Source organism: Mustela erminea, chromosome X (assembly GCF_009829155.1).
Source record: "Mustela erminea isolate mMusErm1 chromosome X, mMusErm1.Pri, whole genome shotgun sequence".
NCBI classification, from domain to species: domain Eukaryota; kingdom Metazoa; phylum Chordata; class Mammalia; order Carnivora; family Mustelidae; genus Mustela; species Mustela erminea.
In genome coordinates, this window is record NC_045635.1 from 89,517,697 (window position 1) to 89,544,413 (window position 26,717).

At 51.0% G+C, this 26,717-nt stretch overlaps 1 protein-coding gene across 2 annotated transcripts in view; it reads left to right on the forward strand.

Moving 5' to 3' along the window:
• FRMPD3 (FERM and PDZ domain containing 3) overlaps positions 1 to 26,717 on the forward strand; it is a 74,482-nt gene that overhangs the window by 2,176 nt on the left and 45,589 nt on the right. Inside the window, exons 1-3 of one of the 2 annotated variants that reach the window (XM_032330570.1) lie at positions 14,652 to 14,814; positions 17,927 to 18,029; positions 20,904 to 20,949. The exons of the other annotated variant lie outside the window; for it this stretch is intronic. Coding sequence (XP_032186461.1) covers positions 14,769 to 14,814; positions 17,927 to 18,029; positions 20,904 to 20,949 — 195 coding nt within the window. The 5' untranslated portion in view covers positions 14,652 to 14,768. Of the gene's footprint in view, positions 1 to 14,651; positions 14,815 to 17,926; positions 18,030 to 20,903; positions 20,950 to 26,717 lie in introns of those variants that run through there. 2 annotated transcript variants of the gene reach the window in all.

A 26,717-nucleotide genomic window follows, 5' to 3' on the forward strand; every position in this document is an offset into this window, starting at 1 on the left:
CTTGTTAATAAGTCATCCCTCCTTCCCCCAGGGTAGTCCCCGTGGGCTGAACAGAATATGGCCAGGTCCCAAGGGGAGGGGCTCTTCCTGCTTCTCTTGTGGTCCTGCTGTGGTTCTGCTGGTAGCTAGCTCCCCACCATGGGCCCCGGCCCATTGGATAGAGCTGGCTTCCACAGGCCCTCTTCAGTGTGGGCATAATAGGGTATGGGAGCATTGTTACTTTGGTCTCCATTACCATGGGTGCGTCTCAGTGTATCTGTGGGTAGTCTAACCTTCCCTCTTCCTTCTGTGATGTGGTGGGGGGGCCTCCCATGTGTACCTTTTGGGTAGTACATAGGGTGCATGGCTGACGACCCAAGGGCTGGGCGGTGTCCCTGGCTGTCAGTGTGGCCTCTTCTGAGTGCAGCACATCATCTCACAAGGCCGCATGAAAGGAACCCGTGGGTCACATAAGTCCTCTGCCCTCATTCCTGCAACCAGAAACTGAAGACTCCCTTCAGTTTTGCCTGAATTGGTTCTCTGATTTCTTCTTTTCATTGCAGTGGCTCAAATACCTAGAAGTTTCCCTCTTTCCTAAATCGTCCTTATTATTTGTTTGCTGTCACGTTTGACATTCCTTTCCTGGAATGTCCTTCTCTGCCTTGACCATTGGCTGGACTCCCCCTCTTCACCTTCCCCATTCAGCTTAGCCTGGCAGGGTGGGTGTCTGCTGGAATTCGTGGGGGTGGTAAGCAACGGGCCCTCCTCTGGACTCTCCTCACATCCTCTGCTGCCCCTTGTGGTTCCAGGTGATGCACGGTTTTATGTTGTTCACATATCTGCCCTCCCCCCAACACACCCTCCACACTCCCCACGCCCCCCACACCTCCCACCCCCCCACACACCTCCCCACACCCCCCACTCCAGACTGCAGCCTCCCTCAAGGGCCTATTTTCTCTTCTTGTCTCCAGTACTCAGCACCATGCCCGGGCACATAGCAGGTACTTGGTAAATTTTTGTTGAATCTATGAATAACGCATGCCTGAGTGAATGTATCTAAAAACTGGTGGGCAGAGCCTGTGCTCAAGCAAGAGACTCCGCTCTTATTCTCCTTACAAGAAGGGAGGCAGAAACAGAGCTTGTCTTGTTCTGGAACAGAGTTCCAGCTCTGTAGATTTTAATCACTGAAAAAAATACAAATACACTGAAATGCCAAAACCCCAAAACCTGAATGCCTGGGGAAGGGCTTTTCTGGTTAATAGAACGTTCTGGGTGACTGAAGCTCAGGCAAAGAAAAACAAAAACAAAACAAAAGCAAACAAACACAAAAAACAAAAAACACCCTTTTTTCCTTACCCTTCTCTCTTCTTTTTGAAATGCCTGATTCTGGTTCTCTACCTTAGTGAGTCAACTCTGGGGTCCGTTTTTGAATCTGTGTTGCTGAGTAGGGAGCCTGCAAGCTCTCAGGATCCCCTAGGATAATGTCTTTCCCCACGCCTGGTTGGAGAGTAGGGCGCAATCTCCTTACCACCACCATCCCCACCAGAGACAAGCCCACAGTCTCTTTGAAGTTTGCAAATTGACTGTCCCCACCTCCAGGAAGCAGGCACCCCCCACCCCAGACTAACATCACAGGAGAAGTGCAGAGTGCTTGGGTGCTCGCTCATGCTCTCCGAGATACTAACTCTGAACCTGCTCATGCCCTTGGCTTATATTCTTAGGCAGAGGGTCCACCAACCTCCCTCCCCCTTTTCTGATTCCATAGGTTCTTCCCTTTTCTTTAGGAAAGACCTTACCATTCCTTCCTCCTTCTCAGTGGGGAGAGGCAATCAGGCAGAATAGAAGGGCTCTGCTCCTGAAGTTGTATTTGGCACCTCAGGACACCTCCAGGCTGGGTGATAGGAACTTACCAGGCCTCTGCTCACATAACTTCTTTTATGGAGCTGTTTCTTGGCCTGATTCCTGCACTGCCCCCACCCAGGTACTCCTGCAGGAAAAGCGACAGCGCAAAGACAGAGCACAGAGGGGGAAGCCGAGGGTTGCTCCCGTCTGCTCCCTCCCAGGAGGTCAGCCTGGTGCCTGCTGGGCATGGTGCCTGGGTTTCAGATACCACCTGCGTCGTGTCAGGCAAGGAGAGGGCAGACGGGCATGGAGGCAAAGCCACGGGATAGGTAGGCTTTTCTTTGTCCAGATATAACTAGACTGGCCTGCCCATCTCCTCACAGGCACCCCACGGGGGCACTAGGGAGAAGACCTTCTGCCCCAGCAGAGCCAGATGAGACAGAGGGAAAGAGCGAGGGAGGAGAGGAGCAAATGTTTACTCTCCATTTCCCTGCGTTGGCTCAGCTTCCTGCTTCCTGGCCCACTGCTCCCTCCACCCCCTTCCCCACTTCCCCACCCCCTCCCCCACTCCCGCTGTCATCTTCACACCCCTGCCATAGCCCCCTACTCCCTTCTGTCTCCAGACCAGCATGCTCTCCGTTCTGCCCTGCAGACTTGCCCAAAGGCAGACCCTTCTCTAGAAAGCCTTTCCCTGCCGCTTCTGGAAGTCTGTAGTGGGTGGGCAAGGGTGAAGTAAATAACCTCCCAGGTCCATGCCAACTGTGGGATTTGACCAGAGTCAGGGCCTGGAGGCATCCCAGGCTGGTGGCCCAGGCCATCAGTGCCTGACAGCCTCACGAAGAGGAGGGAGACTGCACAGCCAGCCAGCCAAGGAGGCCCCTGTTTGGCTTCAGGAGGCTTTGCTGGGAGCCCTGTACAGCCAGAACCTGCCAGGCAGCCCCCTGAAGGGCGCTATTTGAGCCCTGGATCTCTGGCTGCTGGAGGCAGCCACTTGTTGGGATGTTCCCAGCAGCTCCTGCCCACACCTGCTCCCCATCTCGGGCCTCCAAGCCTTGTTTACAGTTCAGCCCTTGGCAGACTAGCGGCTAGGATCCAAGAGGAGAGAGAGAGAGCTGGGTGGCCAGGGACCCTCTCCTGGCCTAGCATTCTGTGTCAGAGCACTGCCGCCCGGCCTGGCCTCGGAGAGACGTGCTCACTGAGGGGAAGAATTCAGGTCTGCTGCTCCCTTCTCTGCCAATTCTACTTTTCTCATCATGACCATTCCCTCCCACCTTCTGGAATCCTCTCCCCTTCTGATTTTCTCCAACTGAGCTCATCCTCTTTCACAAGAAAAAAACACAGCCTCTGGCGGCTGGGGAATCAGGCCGAGTTCGGATGGCGTCCTGGGTGTCTTCCTCAGGCTGTTTCAGAGGGGCCGCCTGGCTCACCATGGCCCCATCCATGAGACGGGCAGGGCCGTCAGTGGTGTCAGTGGTGCGTAGTCACAGTGCCCTTCCCCAAGGAGCTTGGTCACCCCAAGTCCTGTAGCAGAAGTTTCTCGTTGCCCACCATGTGGCCCTCTCATGGCTGCGAGAGACTGAGGGCAGAGCTGGGGGTGACCTGGGCATTTAAAGAGCAACCTGCAAAGGGCTAATGCAGACTGGAGTTGGTGGCCAAGGGTTCCCTGCCAGGCTTGCCTTCCTCAATCAGGTCCTTTCTCCTTCCCTGTCTTGGAGGCCATCCTCTTGTCTCACTTCTCCATATCTGTGTTTTTCTTTGCCTCTTGTCATGCCCCCTCCCCCCACCCCGGCCCTGCCTGGCCCCCTTTCCCACCCAGCTGTCTTCCCCTCCATTCCTTGTCCTCTCCCCAGGGTCTGGCTCAATCTCTGCCTTTCCCTCCCTCGGAAGTGGAAGTCTTCAGTGTGGTATGTGGACAGTGGGGGCTGGGGTCCCCAGGGCTCTCCGGAAGGACACAACAACTCCTCTCAGCTCCTGTGAGGAGTCCATTGCTCCAGTTCCCCCTCCCCCCATCTCTGCCGGTGACAGGTGAGTGGGGACTCAAATGCGAGGACCTCCCCACTAATTCTGCCACAGCTCAGAGGCAGCCACTTTAGACCTTGTGACCCGCGGTGCCATATGGCATCAGCCTCACATCTGGCACAGGCCTCACAACTGTCACTGGGCTGGCAGCCCCAGCAGGAAGGGTTTAGGAGCGTGTCTGGGCCTATTAGACAATGTGTCTGAGGCTACAGGATGCGTCGCCCCTGAGGGGAGCAGTAGGGAGGAGGGAGGGCGCTTCCCAGAGGTCCCCCACAATGTCCTCCCAGAAGCATCAAAGGGTCAGTCTTTTGTGAGGTGACTCCGGGCTTCCAGGTGTTTGTGGAAGGACAAACAGCCTTTGTCTCTCTACCTGCCCCTCGTGAGCTGCCAGAACGGGTGACAGGTGTTCTCCATTCCAGCCCACTGGGGAAAAGCAACTGTTTGGACAACCAGAAAATGAATCCAGACACCAGCAGGTTTTCCAGAAGATGCCTCTCCAGGTTCAGCTGAGGAGGAAGTTGCAGGGCCATGAAGACCTGGAGGAACAGAGGGAGGGAGGCAACCCTCAGAAAAAGAAACAGATCTTCTACCCAGAGACTGCCAGGAATGGGAAGGGCTATCCGAAGTCAGCCTGCCCACCACCCCCCAGACCTCTGGCCATTCTGAAAGGAGAGTTGTTTGCCCTTAAAAGAAACATTCCTTCCCTGAGAAGGAGTAGCTGTTAGATTTCCCACCCTCAGGTCCCCAAAAGGACTGGAGCCATGCCAGCTTCCATTTCTTCTTAGATCGTAGCCCTCCCGGAATCTTCCTTTCCCTCAGATCCCTCCCTGCCCTTGTCTCTGCCCAGAGATGTTAAGGAGTTTCTCTCACTGGCCAGACTCCCCATCCAGAAACCTTTCACAGGCTGAGACAGAGCAGTAGGCGTTCGGTAATGCATCACATGGACTGCCCAAAGAATCATGATCTGTACGCTTCAAAATCACTCCAACCCATGCGTCCATCCACCCATTTAGAAAATATTTATTAGTCACCTCCTAGGTGCCAGGTACCATACTAGTTGGTGGAGACACAATGTTGAACAAAAGAGACCCAGTCAATAGTCTTAGAGAGTTTATAGACAAATAATCACATAAATGAATATAGATCGTGATGAGTCTCCTGAAGGAAATGAACAAGCTGTAGCAATGGGAATCACCAGGCCAGAGTTCTCAGGGAAGGCCTTTATGAGGAGGGGACATATGGGTGGAGAGCTGAAGGGTGGAAGACCAGCCATGTAGAGATTGGAGAGAGAAGTTTCCCTAGGAAAAAGGAATACCAAGCAGGAAGGCCTTGAGGTGGCAGAGAACTGGATGTGTTCAGAGACTGAAAAAAGGCCAGTGGGGCCAGACTGTAACAGGCAAGAGTAAGAATAGCATGAGAGGGGGTCTGGCAAGGAAGGCAGGAGGAGACCACACTGGGCCTCTTGTAGGCCAGGAGAGAAGAGTCTAGATGTTATCCACTTGTAGCGGGAGAGGTCTCTGGGGTTGGTTCTAAGCAGGGGAGCGACAGTATCTGATTTGGACTTGGCATTATCTCCAAGGGGAGAACAGGAAGGAGGCTGCTACAGGAATCCAGGGGACAGATAATGGTCGCTTGAACAAGGTGATAGCCGTAGAGATGGGGAGAGTTGGGCAGGTTGTGAAGGAAGAGCTGCCAAGACTTACTGAGGGATTTGCTGTTGGGGGGCGGGGGAGGGGGTGGTGATGGAAAGGGAGAGACAGGACTCCAGGATGACTCTGAGGTTTCTGGCTTGAGTCATTAAAGAGATGATGGTGCCACGTACTGAGATGAGGAAGGCTGAGCGAGGCCTAGGCTAGAGGGGAAAAGAAAATCGAGCGTTCAGCTTGAGACATCTTGAGTTTGATATCCCTGTGAGTCACCAAAGCCGAGAAGTTGGAATAGATCATTGGAAATAAGAGTTTGGGAGCTCACAGAGAAGGTGGAGGTAGACTGAGAATGTGGGATTGTGTGCATATGGGTTGTACTTAAAGCCAGGGGACTGGTGAGATCACCTGGAAAGAGAGCAGAGGAGGGAAGGCCTGGGACTGAGTCAGGAAGCATGGCAATATCCAGTAGTTAAGTAGCAGAGGAGAAGCCCATAAAAGGGACGAGGAAAAAAGCGAGCAGAGAGGTTGTTGGAGACTCAGGAGATCATCGCAGAAGTCAAGAGAGGAGAGCCCCTTGAGGGACCGGCCAACTCTGTCCACGGCCAGGGAGAGGTTGAGTAAGATGAGAATGGAGAATGGGAAGGGCTATCCGAAGTCAGCCTGCCCACCACCCCCCAGAGCTTGGAGGCCACTGGTGACCCTAACAAGGACGACTCTGGGGAGTAATGGATGTGGAAGGCAGATTATAGGGGATCGAGGGGCAAGTGGCAGATAACAAAGTGGAGACAATAGGTATAGCAAAGTCTTGAGCAGTTTTGCTGTGAAGGGGAGCGGGCCAAAGGGACTGTGTAAGGGGACCATAGAGTGGAGGGAAGTGATTTCTGTTTATTTTCTTAAGAATGGGTGATTTTCATCAGCATGCTAGCATGATTCCGGAGAGGTGGAGAACTCCATGATTTAGGGAAGAGAGTGAATGCCCAAAGGAGCAAAATCCTTGAGAAGATGAGGGGATGGGACCAGAGCATAAATGGAGAGACCTGCCATTGGTAGAAGAAAAGAAACATCCCCCGTTTTCATTGGAGGGGAAAGGGAATCATGGGTTCAGAAATAGGTGGGGTGCAGTATAGACATGGTGTTGGTAAGATGATGGGGTTGGGGTAGCTCTCATTTGATGGTTCACGTTTTCTCAGTCACATACGGGGCAAGGTCATCAGCTGAGGCTTGTTGGGGCCAGTGGGGGAGGGGGAGAGGTGTGGAAGATCGAGGAGAGAGGAGGAACTATGATATAGTCATCTGAGAGAGTGAGAAAGTGGTGGCCAGACAGCACTGAGGGCCCACACCAGGTTGGAGACAGTGAATATAAAGTGAAAGCCTTGGACCCAATTGTGTGGTTTTTCTCCAGCTGCCTTCAACTAGTTGGATGCAGGCATAGGGAAAGCATATAGCTGATTTCATCACGGAATGAGGTTTTGCAAGGCAAGAGTAGTAAAGGGAGAGGAAAGGAAGGGAGTTGAAGGTGGGTACGAGAGAATGATCATAACGGTGGGCCAGGAGCTCTAATTTGAACATGAAGGGAAATGAAGATAAGAAGGAGGTTGGGGGACAGTAAGAAAGTAAACTACTAGGAGAAAGGCTCCAGGAAGGCCTCTCGGAGGAGATGACATTTAATCAGAAACCTGAAGGGTGACACAGTCATCTTGCCGATGCAAAGACTAGAGGAAGAGATTTCTAGGGAAAGGGAGTACCAAGTGGGAAGTGAATAAGCGATCACGATGCTTCTGATTATTGCTGCAGTGGGGGTCCTGGGGAGGGAAACTGGCAGGATAAATGGGGTAGCAGTGTAATCTTTTTTTAAAAAGATTTTATTTATTTGACAGACAGATATCAAGTAGGCAGAGAGAGAGGAAGGGAAGCAGGCTCCCTGCTGAGCAGAGATTCCCGATGCAGGGCTCAATCCCAGGACCCTGGGATCATGACCCGAGCCAAAGGCAGAGGCTTTAACCCACTGAGGCACCCCGGCGCCCCAGTGGGGTAGTAGTGAATGGGAGGTTGGCAAGGGTGACCAGGGAGGTGGTGCGCCCCAAGTCTAGGTGTGACAATGGAGTGAGTGACTGAGTGAAGGAAGCTGTTGTTGGGGCCTCCCCATGATCATGGTATGCTCAGCTCACCAACGATGATATCAAGAGTTGGAGTGGGCACACTGACTAGGACGGTTATCATCAAAAAACAAAAAAACAAAAACCAGAGAACAGTACCACGTGTTGGCACGCATGTGGAGGAACCAGAACCTGTTGGTACTGTGGCTAGCACAGTGCTGGCCACAGTGCTAGCACTGTGCTAGCCACACAGCTGTTGTAGAAAATGCTAGAGCAATTCCTTAAAAAATTCAACCTAGAATTGCCATTCGATCCAACAATGCCACTTGTGGGTATCTATCCTGAAAGACATGAAGGCAGAGACTCAGACACTTGCACACTTAGGTTCACAGCATCTTTATTCACAAGAGCCAGAAGGTGGAAACAAGCCAAGTGTCCACTGACACATGAACAAAATGTGGCACATGTATACATTATTATTTATTTTTTATTTATTTTATTTTTTATATTATTTATTTTTTAAAGATGTTAAAGATTTTTAAAAGATTTTAAAGATTGTATTTATTAATTTGAGAGAGAGAGAACGCATAAGCGAGGGGGTCATGGACTGAGGGAGAGGGACAAGCAGACTCCATACTGAGCAGAGAGCTCAACTCAGGACTAGATTCCACAACCCTGGGATCACAACCTGAGCCGAAGGCAGACGCTCAACCTACTGAGCCACCCAGGTGTCCCACATATGGGATATTATTTAAACTTTCAGAAGAAGGGAATTATGACCCATGCTACAACACAGATGACATTATGCTACAAATGTCCTACGCATCCGCTTATGTGAGAATCCTAGATTCGGCAAATTCATAGATGCAGAAAGTAAAATGGTAGTTGCTGGGGACTGTGGGGGAGAGGGGAGGGGTATGGGGAGTTGGCGTTTTATAGGTCCCAAGTTTCAGTCTGGCATGATGAGAAGATTCTGGAGATGGATGGTGGTGATGGTTGCCCAACAATGTGATAAAGTCCATGCCACTGAACTGTACCCTGAAAAAGTGACTAAAATAGTACCTTTCATGTTCATGTTATATTTTGTCAGAGTAGGGATTGGAGTAGAGGGTAAGATCACATGCAACCAGGAACTGAAGTCCTCAGTGAATGTGGGGCTACCCAGGAAGCTGTAGAGAGCAGCAATGGGGGAAATGGGGTGGTAGAAGTGGGCCGCAGGCGTGGTCCTCAAAGGAGCAGGATTTCTGGCAAAAGGAAGCGGGAGTACTGGCCTGGAGGTGGCACTGGCAAGCAAGGAGGCCACCTACCCCCATGTGTAGGTCCTGAAGGTGTTGAGATCTGAATGTGTGTCGGGGTGGGGGGAGCCAGCTTCCATTTGAGGGAACTGGTAGGCAAGTGATGTTTGTTCCTCGAGGAACAAATGAGGCCTTAGTGGGGAGAGAAGGGTGAAGGGTCCTTTCAGAGAAGAAACTGGCAACGTGGGAGAATTCACTGCTGACTGAGAGTTCCAGAGGGCATAATGGAAGTGTTGGAAGGGAGGGGAAGGGTACCATTAGTGTGTGAACAGACCACTGTGGGGAGAGGAGACTGTAGGTGTCCGAGGGACAGCCGGAGGTGAGGGGACATCTTTCTGGTGATGACTGAAGTTAATGGGCCCATAGTCAGACCCTATGAGCTGAAGCCCCCACCTGGGAGGGTAGACTTTGAGGCGTGTGAGAGGTCAGTTCTGAGTCTGCAGCATGTCTCCTCCGCTGGGGTGACTCAAGGGAGGCCGCTGTGACAGAGTGCAGGGGTGTGTCCCATTTCACTTGTGGAGGAGGGGTCTGCTGAATCCTTCCACCTGGTTTCCTCGATGTCACCTGCTGGGCATCTGCTCAGGCCACAGGTTTTTGGCAGAAATGGTGTAGGAAAATGAGTTGCTTAATCTCTCCTCCCAAAGCTCAGTTTTCTCATCTGTAAAATGTGTCGTTGTGGGACCAGAGTGAAGCCATATGTGGACAGAGTTGTTTTCTGCACTTTCCTGTCTCTGTTCGTCCTCCTGGCCTTAGTCCTGGATGTCTCGCGTCCTCAGGCTGTCCTTCTGCTGACCAAACTCTTCAGTGGAGCTAACTCAAGCCCACTCTCCTTTTCCCTAATGCAACCTTACTTGTCCTATTTCATATCCACTTAGAGCCCTCCCTGTTCCCTGGTTCAGACAGTGAGTCCTTCGTTGGCATGATTTTATGTGTCCTATTTCCAGGAAAGCATTTTTGTTTTAACCGGGGCCTCTGATGCCATAACCCAGTGAAATAAAAACCCCTCTGTCCTCCCACTGGACTGTGACCTTCCCATTGTCTGAGAATTGTGTTCTTTTTAGATCCTTGCTTCTCCGGGTGTGGTCTGTGGACCAGCAGCATGGGCACCACCCTGGAATTTGCTAGAATCTCAGTCAGTTCTCCATCAGCATCATTGTAGCAATACCCCTAGGTGATTTATATGTGCATGCAAGTGAGTGAGGAGCAGCTAGCCAAAGCAAGGCCCCCTTAAAAGAAGAAGAATTGGGGCACGTGGGTGGTTCAGTGGGTTAAGCCTCTGCCTTCGGCTCAGGTCAGGATCCCAGGGTCCTGGGATCGAGTCCCGCATCGGACTCTCTGCTCAGCAGGGAGCCTGCTCCTCCTCTCTCTGCCTGCCTCTCTGCCTACTTGTGGTCTCTCTCTCTCTCTCTCTGTGTCAAATAAATAAATAAATAAATAAATAAAGTCTTTAAAAAAAAAAAAAAGAAGAAGAAGAGTTCGTGCCCGAGCTCCTTACAAGAGGACACTCAGGGCAGCGACGTCAGAACCCCAAGGACAGGGCTTCCATCCTCGACACCAGGAATAGATGGCCTCTCCTGGCGGCCCAGCTGCCATGCTGGATCTCTGGAGCTTCTGGAAGAACCCGGCTCCTGTGATTGGAATCAGAGGGCTAATTGGTCCCACCTGGCTCCAAATCCTGCCAGTTGCGAGGGGAGTGACAAGACTCCCTAAGGAGCCAACCAAATGTAAAGAAAAAGGAGCCAATGGCCAGGAGAGATGGAGAGCCGAAAGCTGATGCCTGGGAATCTAGCTGTTACATTTCTATCTTCCTGCCCAGAAGTGCCCGGGAAAGAGCATTAGCTCCGAACCAGTCCATCTTCTCAGTTCGCCTGCCCCTTAGCCATGTCCTGCCTAACAACAGTTGTCGGTAGGCGCTGCAGCTCGTGGTCTGTCTTTGGATGGCAAGGAGGGATCCGTTTAGCCCACAGAGGAATTAGTGTCCGTGCCCACAGAGAGCCAGGCCACCTGACAGCTGGATTAGGGACGGCGCTGCCTGGGAAGCAAGGGGACCGAGTCCACTGTGGGGCTGCCTCTTGCAGGCAAGGAGTTGATGGGGGATGGGCCTGGGCTTCGGAAAGCCGGTGAAGTTTATCTTCAGCTTCCTCTCCCTGCCCCTCCAGCCACCCAGATCAAGGCTACGGCTAATGTCGCCGCCTCCACAACTATGTGATGTGTATAACCTTCCAAAGTGCTTCTGTAGCCATGATCTCATTTCATTCTCCCAACAACGCTGAGTGAACAGGATCAGAGACAGGTTAATTAGGATGTGGGCCGGCCTTCCAGACTCAGCCAGGACGTGGAGTGCTGCTGGCCGTGGGGCCAGGCCAGCCCTGCAGTGAGGACTGAACAGCCAGAGAGAGGGTCCAGGCCCCTGTGTGACTGTAGGCAGTATGGCGGGGTGGGGGTGGGGGGACGCCAGGATGGAGGGCCCCACCCGAGAGAGACCTGGCTCCAGCTGGGTTGTTATTGTGCTTAGCCTCCGTGGGTCCCTACTTCGTCACCTAGCTTGGAGGCCGAGATGAAGGAGGAGCAGTCACCAAGCCTCTCTGGCAGGATAGTTAGACTGTGAAGAGATAATGGATGTGAAAGCACCTTTTCTCAGATGAGGTAATGGGTGTAAAAATGAAAAGAAGCACTTGGCTATAAAGTGTCATTATCATTAGGCAGAAGAGAAAGGCTAGGCTTTTACCCAGGTCACTGACTAGAGGGGGCAAGCCTGGAGCGGGGCGAAGGGACACCTTTCGGGGGCCTTGGGTAGGCAGGGGTCAGAACAAAGGCATTGCACGTGTCTGGAAACATAGAGCAGGTCCCAGAAACAAAGCTGGGGTGGGAGTGGTGGGTAGGGGAGGGAGGACCACAAGCTTCAGCTGCTCCATGATTTTGTTCCCGATTGCCCTGTTGGAAGAGATCAGAAACCAAACATCTTTCAAAGTGAAATTGCCTCCCACCCCCCCGCCCCAGGAGGGAAGCCACGTGACCCGTGGACAGCTGAGCTCCTGTCATCCATCACCGCTTGCTTTCATTGTCACTCCCAAGTCTCCAGGCACTTAGCAAAAATTTCAGAGAGACTGCACTACTGTCCCTGAAAGATGCAGACCCCAGGAGGGAAGGGCTGACTTCCATTTGCGTTGTAAAACCGCCTTCTGTCTGGTAATGGAAGTGTTTCTTCCCTGACCCGAGATAACTTGGGAAGGCTCAGGCAGTGGAAGGCAAGGGCTGTTTGCTGATTGGGGGAGGGGGGAGGATCTAGTTGGGGACAGTTAGTCCAGCTCGGTTAGGGACAGCCCAGGGGCGAATGTGCTTCAGGCCCACCTGGGAGTGAGACATGTCTGCGGCTCCAGGAGAAGTAGCTGGGATCCCTGGGCGTAGATGGGGTGCCTATGTGTAAAAAAATTAGACCTTAATTATGGACCTTCGCTACTGTTCTTAGTTACCACTCTGATTCTCCCGTTCGGTGTACACCTCTCTTTCTTCCCCCACACTAGATTGGAAGCTCTTTGAGGGCAGAGCCCTGCAACTTATGTGTCCCTCGAAGCTCTGAGTAGGCACTCAATAAATACTTGTTGATGAATGACCGTGAGTTAAAACAGGAAAGCAAAACACCTGTGTCACAAAAGCCTCTTAGTGCACTGGTTCTTCTGGCTCCAGGAGTGGTTCTTTGCATCATTATTGGCGGGGCCTTTGGCCCTGCCAAGAGTAAAGTATGCCTGGCTTCAGAAAAAGGAAAAGGCAGCAAAACTGAGTGTGCAGCAGCCAGGGGTCCTGAGCTCAGGACAGCGTACTGAGTGTTTCTGGAACCCATGCCTGGGAGTTCCTTGCCAGTGTCCCTGCTCTCCGCACACATCCTCCAGCCTGCCCTGGCTGGGGCCCATGTCAGAAACGAGCTGGTGTCACCCTAAGAAGAGGCTCCTTCGGGCCCCAATGAGATGAGAGACAGGAAGGCGAGGGGCTCATTTTGGAAGCAGCCCCTGGGGTGAGGCAAGATAGCAGCTGCAGGAAAGATGCTCTCTGTATCTCTTCGAGGCCAAGTTCCTGCCTGCCACCTGGCTCAGACATGAGAGAGGTGCCAGCCTGGGGCCACCGTCATCAGGGCCCTGTCCTGGGAGGGTGCCTATCTTAGGACAGCAGCCAGCCATGGTCCAGCTTCTGAGTGACTTTCTATTGAAAGTAACCATTTGTCCTACCAGCGTGGGAGCGCAGCAGCCAGTTTCTGAATTTGCCTTCAGGGGCCCTGACTACATCCTGGCCAGCCCCTTCTGCCTCCCTAAGGGACGATAGAAACCTCCCAAGCTGGCTTGGTTGGGTGCAGCCAGAGTTGATGTGACTGTCATTCAGGCAGCTGTGGTCTGCCTTCCTTCTTGAGGTCTTCTGTGAAAGAGACAAGCCCCAGACTATGTATTTCCCTTTTGTACAATTACTCTAAATCTCCCACTACCACCGTCCCCCCGCCACCGATAAATAATCCTAAAGTCTAATTATCGAATTTGTGTCCTGATAAACAACCTAATCGCTTGAAACCATTTGCAACTGAGGAATCCGGTATCCTGAGCTCGCCAGCAATCATTCTCCCCATGTCAGAACCTCCCACCTCTTTTACGAACCTTATACTAGTTTGATTAATCACCTCCTGCCCCTCTGTATCTTGTTTTAGCGGGCCCTGCCTGGAACCTTGGTTCTCAGGAATACACACACTGAGGCTAGGGAACTCAGCCCCATTTGTGAGACCAGAACTCTTCTGGGGCTTGAGCGGTGCCACATCCTGGAGCTAAGACTCTGTGAGCCTCTTGCTCTGGTGCCCTCTCTTCCACCTGCACCTGCCCCGGCCTGCCCGTTGGCCATTCATTGCCCTCTCTACCTCCTTCCCTGCCTCTGGCACCTGGTGCCCTCCCAAGCTCCACGGTCCCCATGCCCTTAGCCTGGTCCTTGCTGTAGAACCGTTCTAAAGTCCTCGTGTTAACTTTTCTGAGCTTCAACGACTCCATCTGTGGGCATAGGGAGAGCTGTGTGAAGTCTCTTCCAGGCACCGGGGCAGTGATTTCCCCGCAGCCCACTGGAGTTCACATCTGCTGGCAGCCATGAGACACAGCTCCCCTGCTTGCCCATAGGAGCCACTTTCCTATTGTCCCATTACCTGAAGTAAGTCTGCATGACGTACGACTGAGTGTGTACGGTAATGGTCCTCCGCATCAGCACATTGGTTTATATACGCCATCTAAATAGTTTGCTTTTATATAGAACCTAAGGGATATCAGAGTTTAAAATTGCCCAAGGAATTCATGAAGGGCTATTCTGAAGTGACTTCGCCTTCCTTCCCCCACTTACTTGCCCGCCTCGTGGTCCCTTCCTTGAGGTTCTGGTTTCCCTTAGGGAGTCACTAGCCAATTCAGCGGGCAGTGCCAGTCAACCTTTGGAATAACATACCTGCACTTAGGCTCCTTCTAGAATCCTAGTATCTTGGAGGAAAGGACTGACGCTAATGTCAAGTTCCGTGGCAACAGATTTTTTTTTTTTTTCCTTTTGGCTCTGGCCCCATAGACGGTGGCTTTTCCTTGCCAGATTCCTCTTTCTCCAAACTGAACTGTGAGGCCGTCGTTGCCTCTGCTGATTCTAGAAGACACTGGAAGCCAAGTGTGTGAGCCCCCATGTGCCATGGCCAGCACCCTCCTCCGTGTCCCCTCCCAGCCGGTTAGGAGGCTTAGTTGCCTTTGCATCTTGTTTTGCTCCCATCTCCCCCTTCCCTCAGTCATGTGATGCAGGAAGAGAGCACAAATGCTATGGAATGGGAGCAGCTGCCAACAGAGACGCTCTGACAAGTGACCATTCACCGAGACCCTCTATATGACTTTGGCTTCATGGCTGGCAGTGAGCGGCCCGTGGTGGTGCGATCTGTGAGGCCAGGTAGGTGTTCCTCAGAGTGTCCCCCTGGCCCCGGCTCCTCTTCCCCCAGCACCCACCCATCTTCCCAAAGAGCAGGGCTCCCCCCATTCATGGTGGTGATCCCACAGAATTCACAGACAGCAGGTAAAGTATTGCTGGCTAAGGACCGCGTGAGGGAGCTGGGCTTTAAGAATGATGGAAACAAACCCCTGAGTCTTCCTGGGGCCTAGACAGAGACTGCCGTTGATGGTTTAGTACAGTCTTGGTAGAACCTTCATAGTAGAACCTTCATAAAAGAGCCAGGCTGCCTTGGATGAGAAATGTCTATTCAATTCCATTCAACAAGTATCTATGGATTGCCTACTCTTAGCGAGGCAAGATGATAGGGAAGGACAAGACACAGTTCCTGTCCCCAAGCACTTAACCACCGGGCTGTGGAGACTGGTACACACTCAAAAGAAAGATCAGCCACCGAGGGCTGGATTCAGGATACGGACCAGAGGTGGGAGAGGAAGGGGAGGGGAATGAATCTCCAAATGCCACAGTGGCTATAACAACAGCTGCCATTGATTAAGCACCTACTGTGTGCATTCCTTGTCTTGTTCATTCCTCCCAGTCAATCCTGCAAAGTGAGTAGTCCCCCTTCCCTGTTTAACCAGATGAGGAAACCGAGGCATAGAAGAAGAGAAATGATGGGTCCAGGGGCACTCAGGTAGGAGGCAGCGGAGCTGGGATTTGGACCTGGATGGGTCAGTCTGATGCCGATGTGGGAGAAGCGGGGCTTGATTGGGACCAGGTGGGAAGGAACAAGTGGAAGCCTGCACCTGAACTGTGGAATCCCACTGTCATGAATAAAAGGGGCAATGGCCTAAGTGCCCTTGCGTTCCACATCCACTAGGCGTTGACAGAAAAGACAGACAGAAAGGAGTTTTATTCCTGACATTCTGGGCCCGAGGCTTTAGATGTTTACAACTGTTTCTCACTCAGTCAAGAGGAGCAGCCAGAGTACAAACTGGTCTAGCAGAAATTTGATGAATTTTGCAATCCTCAAAGGAAAAAGAAAAAAAAAAGTTTTTGTAAGCTCCCTTTTCAACTAGAGGGCATAAAGGAAAAAACAATCCAGTACAGGAGTTCATGGCTGACCCCAGGCTCCCGAGTCAGTCGTGCAGTCTGCTGGAAGGTTTTTGAGTCCCTGATGGGAAATCAAATCTGTCCTGGGTAAGAGGAATCAGGAAAAACTTAGTAGCAGGCCACCAGGAGCCCCCACTTTTGACCTCAAAGGAGACGGGATTTACAGGGCCAAAGGAAGCTCCTAGACAAGGGGGGATCGGCTTCAAGCCATGTGAAATTGAAGAGGCAGAGTTGGAGGGGTAGGGACAAAGGAGAGCCACAGGTGAGAGCCGCGGAAAACCATGGGCTTGGCAGGCATGGCCCTATAAAGACATAGGTTGCTCCAGATTGCTGCTTCTGGCCCAGGTGGCCCTCAAGTGCAGAGGATTTTTTGGTTCTGTGTTTAAGATGGTAAGATGAAAGACAAGCAGCATCCTATAGAGGACCAGTCATGGTGGGGCCAGCCTCCGGGAAAGTGGCAATAGACTGACACCTACCACTGCCGTCAAGAGTTGAGTTTCATGAGGTTGGCTTCCATCAAAAGGAAGGAAGGGAGGGAGTGGGGAAGGGGTACAGTGGCCGCGCTACAAAAAAGATTGGCATGTTGGCAGGAGGAAACAGAAGAAATGCAATGAGTTGAAGGAATTGCCCCCGTTGGAGGATTGTAACTACCATCTAGCAAGTTCATACTGACATCAATCAACCACCTAAAGTGCTATGTGCTCATCATTTCATGTATCCACCCCGCGTTCTTATAAGGTAGAGGTACTGTTATCTTCCCATTTTCCAAATGAGGAGAGAGACAGAGATGAAAGGTCTTGTCTAAGTTCACACAACCAGTGAGTCGCAGATTTGGAATTCAAGTTCGAGTCTGGCTAACTGACAAGAGCAGGGCTTCTGCTGACCACAACCCTCCACCCCGCCCTGTTCCCTGCTCCCGAAGTCCCTGTGCTATCAGGAGACTTGGCCCAGGGGCAGGGGCGGTGGCCAGGTCCAGTGCAGGTGGAGTGGTAAGTCTCCTTGGCTGAGCTGCGTCGGCTGCCTCAGCTCACAGGCCCCACGCTCCAAGAGCCACCGGGTCATGCTCAGGTGACAGATTGTTTTGTATGTTCTTGCTTCTGGCATTTGCACAGCGCACTTCTTTATAGAGAGAGGGAACAGTTGGGATCTAGCCCTTGGAAGCAGGCACACACAAGAGCCAAGGCTGGTTCAAGAGTGGGCCCTGTCAGTGCATATTTCTTTGGGGGCTTGAGTTAGGCTGGGCCTGACTTATCATTCTCCCTGAATCTCTGAACAGCTTTTCTCCAAGGCCTTGGCTAAACACCAGATTCAGCACACCCGGTGGTACCCCTTGACCCCCATCCTTTACCCCAACCAGGAAGGTATGGCCCCCAGACAGGTCTGCTTTCTTAACCTCAGCAAGTGGAGATGGGAAGTGCAGAAAGCCAATTTCCAACCTGTGCTTGTTCCCCTCACTGAAGAGTGGTGTCTCTCAGAGATGAGAGAAGATAAACCCTCTGGGTCTTTTAGTCTGTCCCCCTGTCTTCAGGCAAGTGACTGCCTACATCATTCCCGACCAGCAAGTAGAAATGTTGTTCAGGTAAGAAGATTCCTTGTCACTCCTGCCTTCACTTCTACCTCCTTCAGTGGTCTGCAAGTCATTCCTTGGGCCTGAGCAGATCCCACCTGGTGAAAGGGAAACCCATGGCCCTCTTTAGAACCCAACCAGGAAAGCACATATTCACCTGCTCTGGGGGCCAGGCCTAGGCTTGGGGACTTTTGCTCCCACACCACTGGCAGCCACAGGAGGTCCGAGCTATGCTCTGTCTTCCGTCTTCTGCCTTCTCTCTGCCGCAGGCAGCTGTGGCACGAACACCGCTACCACCAGGCCGTGAGGCCTACACTCTTTCCCGCAGGCTCGGGTACCCGCTTCAGCTCCCTCAGGCGCTGATGGCTCCCGCCCAGGCCTCTGCTCTCCCAGCAGTGGTCCCAAGCCCTCACACCTCTCTCCTCTCCTCTGCAGGAGGCCCCTCTGAGGACAAGCTCCTGGCTGGTGACCAGATTGTGGCTATTAATGAGGAGGACGTGAGTGAAGCCCCCAGGGAAAGGTTCTTAGAACTCATCAGGTAACAGGGGCCTCTTGAGCCTTGGCAGGAGCTGAGCACGGACCCCTCACCCGGCCCACCAGTGACATGGGGCTCTCTCCGTCCTCCCTGGCCCTAAGAGGGAAGCCCTCGAGGCAGAGCAGCCCTAGCCAGGGATCTTGGCTACCCAGGGCCCCAGGGTCCCTCGTGCTCTCTGGCTTAGCTTTCTCCAGTGATGTGGACAGAGAACAGCCTTATGCAGGAGCTCACCTCACCTTCCTCCCCTTTACTGTGTTCCTCACTGAAACCCCTTGGTTTTTGACTTTCAGTGCAGAGGGACAGACCCAGTGAGCGGTGAGAACCAAACAAGCCATTAAAAGAACACTCTGGACAAAAAATTAAAAAGGGAGAAAGAACACTCTGAGATAAGTGAAGTGTGAGCTAGTTATTTTTTTCTCATCTATCCATATTCCCCAGCACCAGAAACAAACAAACAACAACAAACCTGAGGAGAAGAAAAGTTGAATCCTTGGCTAATGGGTTGAGGAAGGGAAGCTGCCATTGTGGATTCTGCTCAATGTGTGGGACTTCTTAGCTCCCTCTCCAGGTGGGGGCAAGTGAGAGAGAGAAAGGAGTGTCAGAGGCGGGTGACTTTTCCCCTCCTCACCCCTACACATAACACACACACACACACACACACACACACACACACACACACACCCCTCCATGCATAGATCATAGATGTGTTGATAAGGAATAAGAGATAGAGGTAAAGGCTCTAAATTCCGTGGGTTGCCTTCAGCTTTGGTGACCTTGGCTGTGTCCCCCCAAATGGAACTATGTGCTTCTCTCTCTCTCTCTCTCTCTCTCTCTCTCTCTCTCTCTGTCTGCCTTGTGTGGTCTGGCCTATCTCTGCCTCCATCTCCTTCAGGCCCTCTTGTTTTAGAATGTTCTTTATCTCACTTGTCTTTCTTTTTCTCCCAAATTCCACCTGTCCCCAGAGACACTCCCTCCCCTTCAAAGGCAGATTTAGCACACTGTGGATACAACAGCCCCTTCTCACTTTCTCTGGAAGCATTTGGAATGCTCCCTCCCGAAGTCCAGGGCAGGTCTTCCTTGACATGCTCCCCTATCCAGCTTACATCTTGAAACGTGTCTGGTCCCTAATGATGTTTGGTTTGTCTCTCCTCCAAGTTCAGTAGGCCATTGCTTCTCCCCGCACCCAACTCCACCCTTTACCCTCCGCCACCACACCAAAATGGGGTAAGTCCTTTCAACCCCATTGAGGACATGTTGGGGTTCTTCCAGCCTGATCATCCAGAAGTCTTTGCTCTGCTTCTAGTGAATATCTTTGCACCCTAGAACAGGTAGCCCAGTTTCGTGAGGGACTCTGGAGCTCCTTCAGGATCAAGACAGAGCTCATTCATTTGATAACCTCAGGGGCTAGCCAATTTTTATTATTTCATTCATTCAATGAATCTATTTGTTATCAAGTATCTACTGTGCACCAGGCACTGTTCTAGGCACTGAATAAACAGCAGTGAATAAGAGAGAAACACCATTGGAGTGTACATTCTCTTGGAAAGAAACACGCCTTAACGATAAACATGATAAATGTGTAATTGTACAGCAAACCGGAAGTGGATGGAGGCTATCAAAGGATAGAAAGTGGATCGGGATAAATGGGGTCCTGGAGTGCTGGGCACAGGGGTACCAATGCAACTTTAAATAGCCTGGCCAGAGTTAGCCTCATTGAGAAGGTGACAACGAAAGCAAGACTGAAAGGAGGGAGGGTGTTAGGGAAGTGTCAGTGCAAAGGCCCTGAGGCAGTAGTGTGGCATGTTTGGGGAGCAGGAGAGAAGCCAGGATGTGAAGTGGAGTAAAGAGGGGAAGACCTGTAGCCACTATAAGGACTTTGGCTTTGTTCTATGTGAAATGGGGAAATATGGCAGGGGCTGGGGCAGACAGATCACATAATCTGACTTACGCTATGCCCTGCCCTGTTCAAGAGACAGATTTTCCTGTGGGGCTTCCCAGGAACACAGCTCCTTCCTTCTCCCAGGAGCTCCCCATCCCTGGACTTGGCCTCACTGAATGTGGAAAATGTTCCAAGTCCTCGAGCAGGAGGCCTTGGTGTTCCTTGAATATCTAGAAGCAAGTGATCTTGACTCTGCTTCTTGAATACCCTTGTTCCCAGAAACACATGAAAAAGTCCAGTGAGGAGAGGGGAAGCTCTTTCCAGGCAAACTCTTTCCATTTCTCTCAGTTATTTTAAAGGATTGTGTATTCCCGGGGGAGAATTTTCATACCTCATGGCCTGTGTGATCATTGGCATAAGTCTTGTCAGAGGAGTTTCAGATTCCTCATCCCTTTGAATATTTGCTGTCTGGAGAGTCTTGGTTCCATCTGTTGCTCCCTGGCTCTCGTTTTTTGGTCCTTCAATTAAAACAAATCTGCTGAGTATGAGTCATGATAACCAAATGACCTCCTTTGGGTTTTTCCTTTGAATTCCTCCTCTTGCTTAAATATCAAATTGCCAATTCAGTTCTATAATTCAGGCCTTCAGTTTTCCTCGAGAATTTTCTATTCTACAGAAAAAAAAAAAATTCTCCTAAGGCCTGGGGAGTTCTACAGAGCAAACGTGAGAGGGAACTAGAATGGGAAGACCTGAAAAATGACAGCCCCAGAGATTATGGTAATGCCTTCTTCAGATGCCCACATGAACCTCTACGGATGGTTTCCGTTGACTGCCACAAAAAATGGGAGGCGAGGCAGCCGGACAGATATTCAGAGTGCCCACTGGCCTAATCCGTATCCCTGAATGCAGCCCAGGGGAGAATTCTGGTGTTGCTTCTCGTGTGAGATGAATACCTAATGCGTGATACACGACTGTCCTGTTCCTTCTTCTCTCTGTAGGAGCGCTAAGGAATTCATTGTTCTTACAGTTCAGCACACTCATCAGGTGAGTGAGCTGCTGCGCCAGCCACCCCTCCTCCCTACGGAGGTGACAGAATCCCATATTGGAAAGTGACCGTGACGGGAGGGCGGGTGGACGGCAAGACTAGAATCCACATGTTGTGAGCCAGGGCGTGAGGAGTGAAGGCAAGGCATACCTTCTGAACATCTGACTCTGCTTTCTACCCTCAAGGCTTGGGGGTTTTGAAAGGCTCTCCAGTGCTGTGTTCTGCCCTGTGCATTTTGCTTTACGCTTTACCCCCACAGAGGCCACACGCTCACTGCCCCGGGGTCCCAGACAGATTTTCTACTTTTTTTTTTTCCTATGCCCCCTCAAAATGTACCTGCCCAGGGTCCAACTCCCATAAAGTCCTTGCAGATGGTGGGTGCTAGCTAGTCTCATTCATTCATTCATAGCAATATTTCCTAGATGCCTTGCAATATATGAGGCCCAGCACCAAATGGGGGGAATTTAATATGATGTTGGTGGGAAAGTACAGTTGGACAGACGGGTTCATCTTTATCCTGGTGTAGTCACTAACTGGTTGTTAAATAATAATCTCAAATGCACAGACCCAGGTGCAGAAATTTAATGTGCAAAACTCAGAGCCCTCCTTCCACCGCCAGCCTAGTTGTCCCTTCTCAGTGTCCCCGAGACTGCCCTGCCCTCCAACACTAATGTCCCACCCCCATGGCCACAGGAGAGGTCCCACCTTTTGGGGTTAGGAGGCATGAAATCAGGAGAGCCTTCACAGAGGAGGCTGCACCTGAGCCAGACCTCCAGAGATGGGGCAGGATTTCCCAGGCAGAGACAGAGGGAAAGATTTTCCAGAGAGTTGGCCTTTCCGTACAAAGCCAGGGACAGTGTGCAGGTGCAGGGCTCGTCAGTCAGGGATGGGTTCAAATCAAGCTCTGGCACTAACTGCCTTTCCCCATGGCCCCAAGCCATCCTCAGTGTGACACACACACACACACACACACACACACACATTTATACAGGCACATTCTCTCTCCCTCCCCTCCCATTCTCCCTCTCCCTCTCCCTCTCATAACTTGCTCTCTGGCAAACAGGCTTTTCTCAGTAGCAATCCTCCTGTAGCTCTGGGCAGGCAAGTTCCACCTTAGCGGGTGTAACGAATAGACCGCTTCCTCCCTCCCTGCCTTTCTGCACAGCAAGTTGCCTAGTGGACAGTGGACTGTCATTCTTCACTCCCCAGGCTCCTGTCATGAAATGGCTACCAGTTCCCCCCCCCCAAAAAAAAAGAAAGAAAAGAAAAGAAAACATGCTTGTTGTGTTTTACCTCTCCTTGTGGGTTACTGTGTTACTCAGTTCTCCTCAAATGTCGTCTCTTAGAAGCCTTCCTTGACTACCTTTTTTAAGTCAGCATCGACCTGTCCCCATCTCCTGATACTGTGTCATTTCTTTCCTCAAAGAAATATTTTATCTGTAGGCTTTTTACTGGGAGATCATTATAGACTCACAGGAAGTTGCAAAGCTATGCAAAGCTAGTATACACAGCCGTGTGTACACTTTACACTGTTTCTCCCAAGGGTTACAGCTCCCAGAACTAAACTTCCATCTCGAAACCAGGACGTTGACACTGATGCAATGTGTGTAGAGGGTTCAGTGTCAGTCCGTCACATGTGGTGTGGGTCCACCACGGGGCCACCAGCATAGTCAAGTCACTGGACAGTCCTACCACTACAAGACCCCTCACCTTGCCCATTTTAAGCCACACCCCCTCCCCCGCTTCAGTCCCCATCAACCACTAGTATGTTACCCATTTCTGTAATGTCATCATTTCCAAAATATTATATACACCAAACAATACAGCACATAATCCCTTGGGATTGGCTTTTTTTCACTCAGCACAGCCCCCTTGAGAGTCATCCAAGTTTTGGCCAGTATCAGCATTCTGTCCCTTGTTAATTGCTGAGTAGTGTCCCATGGTGCAGATGGACCACAGGCTGTTTAGTGACTCACCCAAACCTTATTAGAATATCAGCTCCACGAGGACAGGGCTGTGTATCGTTCGCTGCAACAGAGTAAGCATTTGATGAGTATGTGTCGAAGGAATAAAGGAGACCCAGCTCCCAGCCATCACGGCAACCCAGACTCGAGTGTCCAAACATGGGTGCAGAATAAAAAGCCTAACACTGCCCCCCACCTCCCATCCCAGTACCCCCAACACCCCTCTGCCCTCCAGTTCTGATGCCCTCACTGTCCTATTCCAGGACCTCTTTGCTATGGCCAGGCTCTTTCCTTCTCCCCCAGTCCAGGTCTTAGTTCTTATACCTTGTAGGCTTCTCTCCTTGTACTGCTCCACCCTTCTTCTAACATGGGTCTGTTTCCTTGAAGACCTGGCTTGAGACTCTTCCAGATACCGCAGCCTGACCAACCTCAATAAAAGTTTCTCATTTGTGGGTCCGTTCAGCAAACATCTGTTGAATACGTACCATTCAAGGTGCTCTTCTGAGCTGGGAACATGGCAGTCCATGGGACAGACATGACTCCTACCCTCACAGAGCTTATAGTCTGGGACTTGGCCTTATGCTCTCTAAACCCTTGGAGCATAGCAGTGAGCACAAACACACAGGGGCCATAGTCAAAACAATTAACCCTACAGTCAGAGACTTTCGATCAGAATGTAAGCCAGCCATGGGCACTGGAGCAGAGTCTTGGAGGCCTCCTAACTGGGCCAGGTGTTAACCCTTCAGTTGACCATTGATAAAGAGATCCCAGGGCAGAGGTCAGGGGGCACCCAGGAAGCTCAGGGCAGTGGCTACTTACCAATCAGTGTGAAAGAAACCCTCACAATGGGAATGGCCATGCCAGCACCTCCCCAGTAAATGTCAGCCTTGCATACATGTGTAGTCGATCCTCACTATTCAGGATTCTGCATGTGCAAGTTCACCTACTCCCTAAAATTTATTCGTAACCACCAAACCGAGACCCATGGTGCTTTTCTGCTCACTTATGGACATAGGCAGAGCATGAAAAATTAGAGTCTCCCAATGCACACAATTCCAGCTGAGGTCAAATAGGGCAGCGCCCTGCCATCTTGTTTCAGCCGTCACACGGGACGTGTCCGGAAGATAGAGATGGCAGGGAGCAGTGCCATGTAGTGCAGAAAGGTCAGGCTCAGGAGCAGTTGGATGGGCTTTGAATCCCAACTCTGGCACCCGTTAGTGGGGCAGCCTCAAGCAAGTCACTTAACACTTCAGAACTTCATTTTCTCCCAGTGAAAGAAAATAGAATCTACCAGGATGAGTTGTTTTTAGAATTCAAAATTATCATCTGTGAGACATACACATACACTCACACTCATGCACACACACACATGCACGCCTGTGTGTACGCATGTCGCACTCACACATACACGCACACACACACGCATTTCCCCCAGGAGCAACTGTTCAGTGTTCATTGGTTCGGTGTTTGAGGTGACTTTATAAAACATAACTACCATGAGTCACAGAAATGGACTGAGACAGAAAATCTTCTCTCAAGATAATAAGAGCTTATCTGCACCTCCCTGCCCTGAAGCCTGTGTTCATTGTGATTACTGTTTCTTCCAGAAGACAGTCTCCTGGTAGGTCCAGCCTGTGGCCCAGGAATCCTCATACCTCTAAGGCTCCTTCTGGCTTCACATTCCGTGGCTGAGGAGGGTCTAGTACCGTGGTTCTTGACCCTGGCTATACATTAGAACCACCTGAGAAGTTCTTAAAACTATTGATACTTGGGCTTTAGTCCTGAGCAATTGAATTTGAAGCTTTGGGGACGGGACCCAGGAGTTGGTCTTTCAAAAAGGCTTCCAAAATGATTCTTATGCAGCCAAGATACGTATCAAGAACTACTGATCTAATATGCGATCTCTTTCAGATGACACTGTTCTTGTAATAGACTGACATTTATGATGTCAGACCATTGAGGGTGTTTTAGTGGGGGTGATCACAGGGGTCCGTTCCCAGGGCCCGTCTATGCATACTGCCTCTATAGCCACTTATTATGCCCAGATGTATTTAAAGGAGTTCCGTAATCTTTGAGTGACCGACTATCCCCCGGGATTGACTCAATATATATGCATTTTGGTATCCTTAGACCTTGGCACATGGTAGGTCCTCAATTGATATTTTTAAAATACTTTGTTGGGACTTAAAATGGCCCTCGTGAAGAAAGTAGACAGGCCCTTCAAATGAAACTAGTTTTCCAGTACTGAAGACTTACTTGTACCCAAAGATCCAGGATCCACTCTGTTTGGAACCACCTGCCCAGAAGAAAAGGCCGAAATAATGAGAACTACTCCAGAAGTATTAGTTTTCCACAGAGCTTCTCAAGGTATGGTGCTTGGCAGATGGTAGGTACTTAGGCCGTATCTGCCAAATTGGTGAACTAATGCATTATGCACCTTAGCAATCAACCGCTCTCTTTAAGTCTGTGCCTACTCTATGCTTGGTGCTAGGGGTAAATAGAGTAATATAAAATCTTATCTCTTCTTTTACAACCTAGTGGGGGACATGAGCTCCGGCAGTGTGGGTTAACCAGAAGTGCTATAGGGGTGCCTGGGTGGTTCGCTTGGTTAAGCTTCCGACTCTTGGTTTTGGTTCAGATCACAATCTCAGGGTTGTGGGATCGTGCCCCTTGTCAGGCTCTGTGATGGGCATGGAACCTGCTTAAGATTCTCTCCCTCTGCCTCTCCCTCTGCCTCTTTCTCTCTGAGGGAGAAAAGGGGGAGGAGAATACTATAGAAAATCTGGGGAGGGGACTGGAGGAATTGGGGAAGAACTCAGGACCAAGGCGGAATTTGAGCTGGACTTTAGAGATGGCTTTTAGCTAAGCAAAGGGGACACTGGTGGCCCAGAAGGGCAACGATGGTGAAGAGGCAGCATGAGGTGGGCACCAGAAGTGGGAAGCAGCCCAGTGTGCCCAGGGCAGTGTGCCCAGAACAACTTTGTCGGGGCCAGAGATGAGGAATGTGGGTCATGTGTGTCTTGCAGGGGGCATTGGAAGCCAAAGAGAGAGCATGTTCACCTCCAGGCCCCAAGAGCAGATCAGAAGGCTCTGGGTCCCTTATCAGTAGTAGTCCCATGAAACTAGGTTGGCTAGGTTGGCCCTAGGTTGGCTCTCAGACTCCCACAATGGTTACTATGGGGATTGCTTAGAAGGAGGCTCAGGTGTCAGACAATAAACCAGTGGAAAGGAGACTAGGAGGCTGTCCGTGCTGCAGGAACCCAAGCTTTATCCTCTCGCAATCCAAGTGGGGCTCTATCTTGCACTAAAATATTGGGCCATATACCCGACTTTGAACCCAACCCTGAAATCTGTCCTAATAGAGCCACCAAATTAAAAAGAAAAATGGTTATTATAGAGGGCACGGATTGCATGGAGCACGGGGTGTGGTGCAAAAATAATGAATACTGTTATGCTGGAAATAAAAAAAAAATAAAATAAAAAAAAAATAAATTAAATATTAAAAAAAAAAAAAAGAAAAGAAAAATGGTTAGAGAATCACCAGCTGCTGAATTCAGTCCTGAGCGAGAGGCAGGCCCTCTCGTCTCTTGCTTATTCCACTGAGCTGCTGGCTTCATATTGGCTTCAAGGGGCTTACAGTGGCCCCCAATGGTGCTTCCTGATTCTGGTCCCGTGCTCCCAGCCAAAATTCATTTTCGCCAGCGAGGGGGCCTGTTGCAAGATGAGATTCCCAACTGCTTGAGGGGGAAAAACGGGGTCAGTGAAGAGCTCAGATGTCCCAGCTTGAAGGTACTCAATTAATC